This window comes from Cynara cardunculus, unplaced genomic scaffold (assembly GCF_001531365.2).
Source record: "Cynara cardunculus var. scolymus isolate 2C unplaced genomic scaffold, CcrdV1 Un_Scaffold_12499, whole genome shotgun sequence".
Taxonomy (NCBI): domain Eukaryota; kingdom Viridiplantae; phylum Streptophyta; class Magnoliopsida; order Asterales; family Asteraceae; genus Cynara; species Cynara cardunculus.
Genome location: NW_020207703.1, coordinates 1 through 1,481, shown reverse-complemented (window position 1 = coordinate 1,481; position 1,481 = coordinate 1). Strand labels below are relative to the sequence as shown.

General features: G+C 42.1%; 1 protein-coding gene across 1 annotated transcript; it reads right to left on the bottom strand.

The window, feature by feature from the left end:
• Positions 1-19: 19 nt before the first annotated feature.
• Positions 20-1,476, bottom strand: LOC112505586 (probable LRR receptor-like serine/threonine-protein kinase At1g63430; the record flags this gene model as incomplete). The annotated part of the gene is made up of 6 exons (XM_025109473.1): positions 20-275; positions 361-579; positions 652-809; positions 883-1,015; positions 1,099-1,304; positions 1,383-1,476. Coding segments are annotated over 6 exons (1,056 nt in total), but the record flags the coding sequence as incomplete, so codon positions are not given.
• Between the last annotated feature and the right edge of the window lie 5 nt (positions 1,477-1,481).

The following is a 1,481-nucleotide window of genomic DNA, read 5'->3' as shown; positions in this document are numbered from 1 at the left end:
TACAGTATGTTAGGTTTTACGACTCCGTGTCACGACGAAAGCGCGAGTTCAGCCCATGCTAACGACGACGCCTTGAGCTCTGATGACCCCGTKGTGTCGAGTTTGCTTTCCAACATCCTACTCAGTTCTTCCATGTTTACTTTATCTCGAGGCCGTAAATGAATGCAAATGGCGACCACTTCCCGTATCGCTTCAAGATCTTCGTCTCTGAAATGCTTCAGTGCCGGATCTACAATCAATGCCATCTTCTCGGGTTCTTCAAGATAATCTTTAGCCTGTTTGAAATATCAAAACAAATCATTATGATCAATTCATCATAATCTTGGAGGACTTCCGCGGATGATTTCCAAGAATCCTTACCCAATCTACTAGTACTCCTTTGTCTTTGCAAACTGGAGGACGTCCACTGACGATTTCCAAGAGAAGTACACCGAATGCATAAATGTTACCCTCGACATCCAAATGACGTTCTTCTAACGAGCTTGGTTGAACACACATAGCGGCACCTTCGCTGCCGATTGATCGAAAGTTGTTCCCCGATCTCGTAAGAATGGTTTTCCAGCTTTCGAAATCAACTAGCTACATTTAAAGAAAACGAAAATGTAACCGGTTCTCGAAGTACGAATTGACAGGAAAGTTTGAAGCTTTTACCTTTGGCAAGAAATCTTCCGTGAGATAAATCGCGCTAGAATTCAACTCGGATATAGTAAATGGCGGTTCGATTTCCGTGTGAAGATACTTTAGACCTTTCGCGAGTCCTATAACGATCATCATTCTTCGTGTCCAACTTAGTTGGCACCCTTCTTCGCCTACAATAAAACGAAATCGTTCGATAAAACTTCTCGGCAATTAATCTGATAAATCCTAAATCGGAAAACTTACAATGGAGGTGCTCCGATAACGTCCCATTTGAAGCATAATCAAAGACTAACATTCTTGTTAACGGAGTAGCTTCGACACAATATCCCATCAATTTACCGATGTTTTCATGATTTAGCCTCGCCAAATCCGCCACCTGATCTATCCAAAACACGACCAAAAGATCAAATCTTGAGAACACATATGAAGAAAAAACAAGATTTCCCGATTTCCCATTACCTCTTTTTGAAAATAGAGCTCGAGATAAGCGGTCCAGTGTTCTTCCTGATTGCAAAGGGATATGACTGCGATTTCCGGCCCACCTTTCATGGTTCCTTTGTAGACTACGCTATCCGATGACGACCCGATAATGTTGCTAAAATCTTCACAAGCTACTTCAAGTTCTTGTCGACTGTATCTCGTCACGTCCTTTAGCAAATCAGAATCTGCATAATGAAGAAAAAAGTCCCGATTTTGGATACAATCGACATAGAATCCGAAGTTCTTGATAAAGATCTTCTCACCGATATAAATTGCCATATGATCTTTATCACTTGCAGACTTCTTCCATGGAATGATAATGGGCGATTGACCTCTACACCTGCGAGCGGCCACGAGAAGGG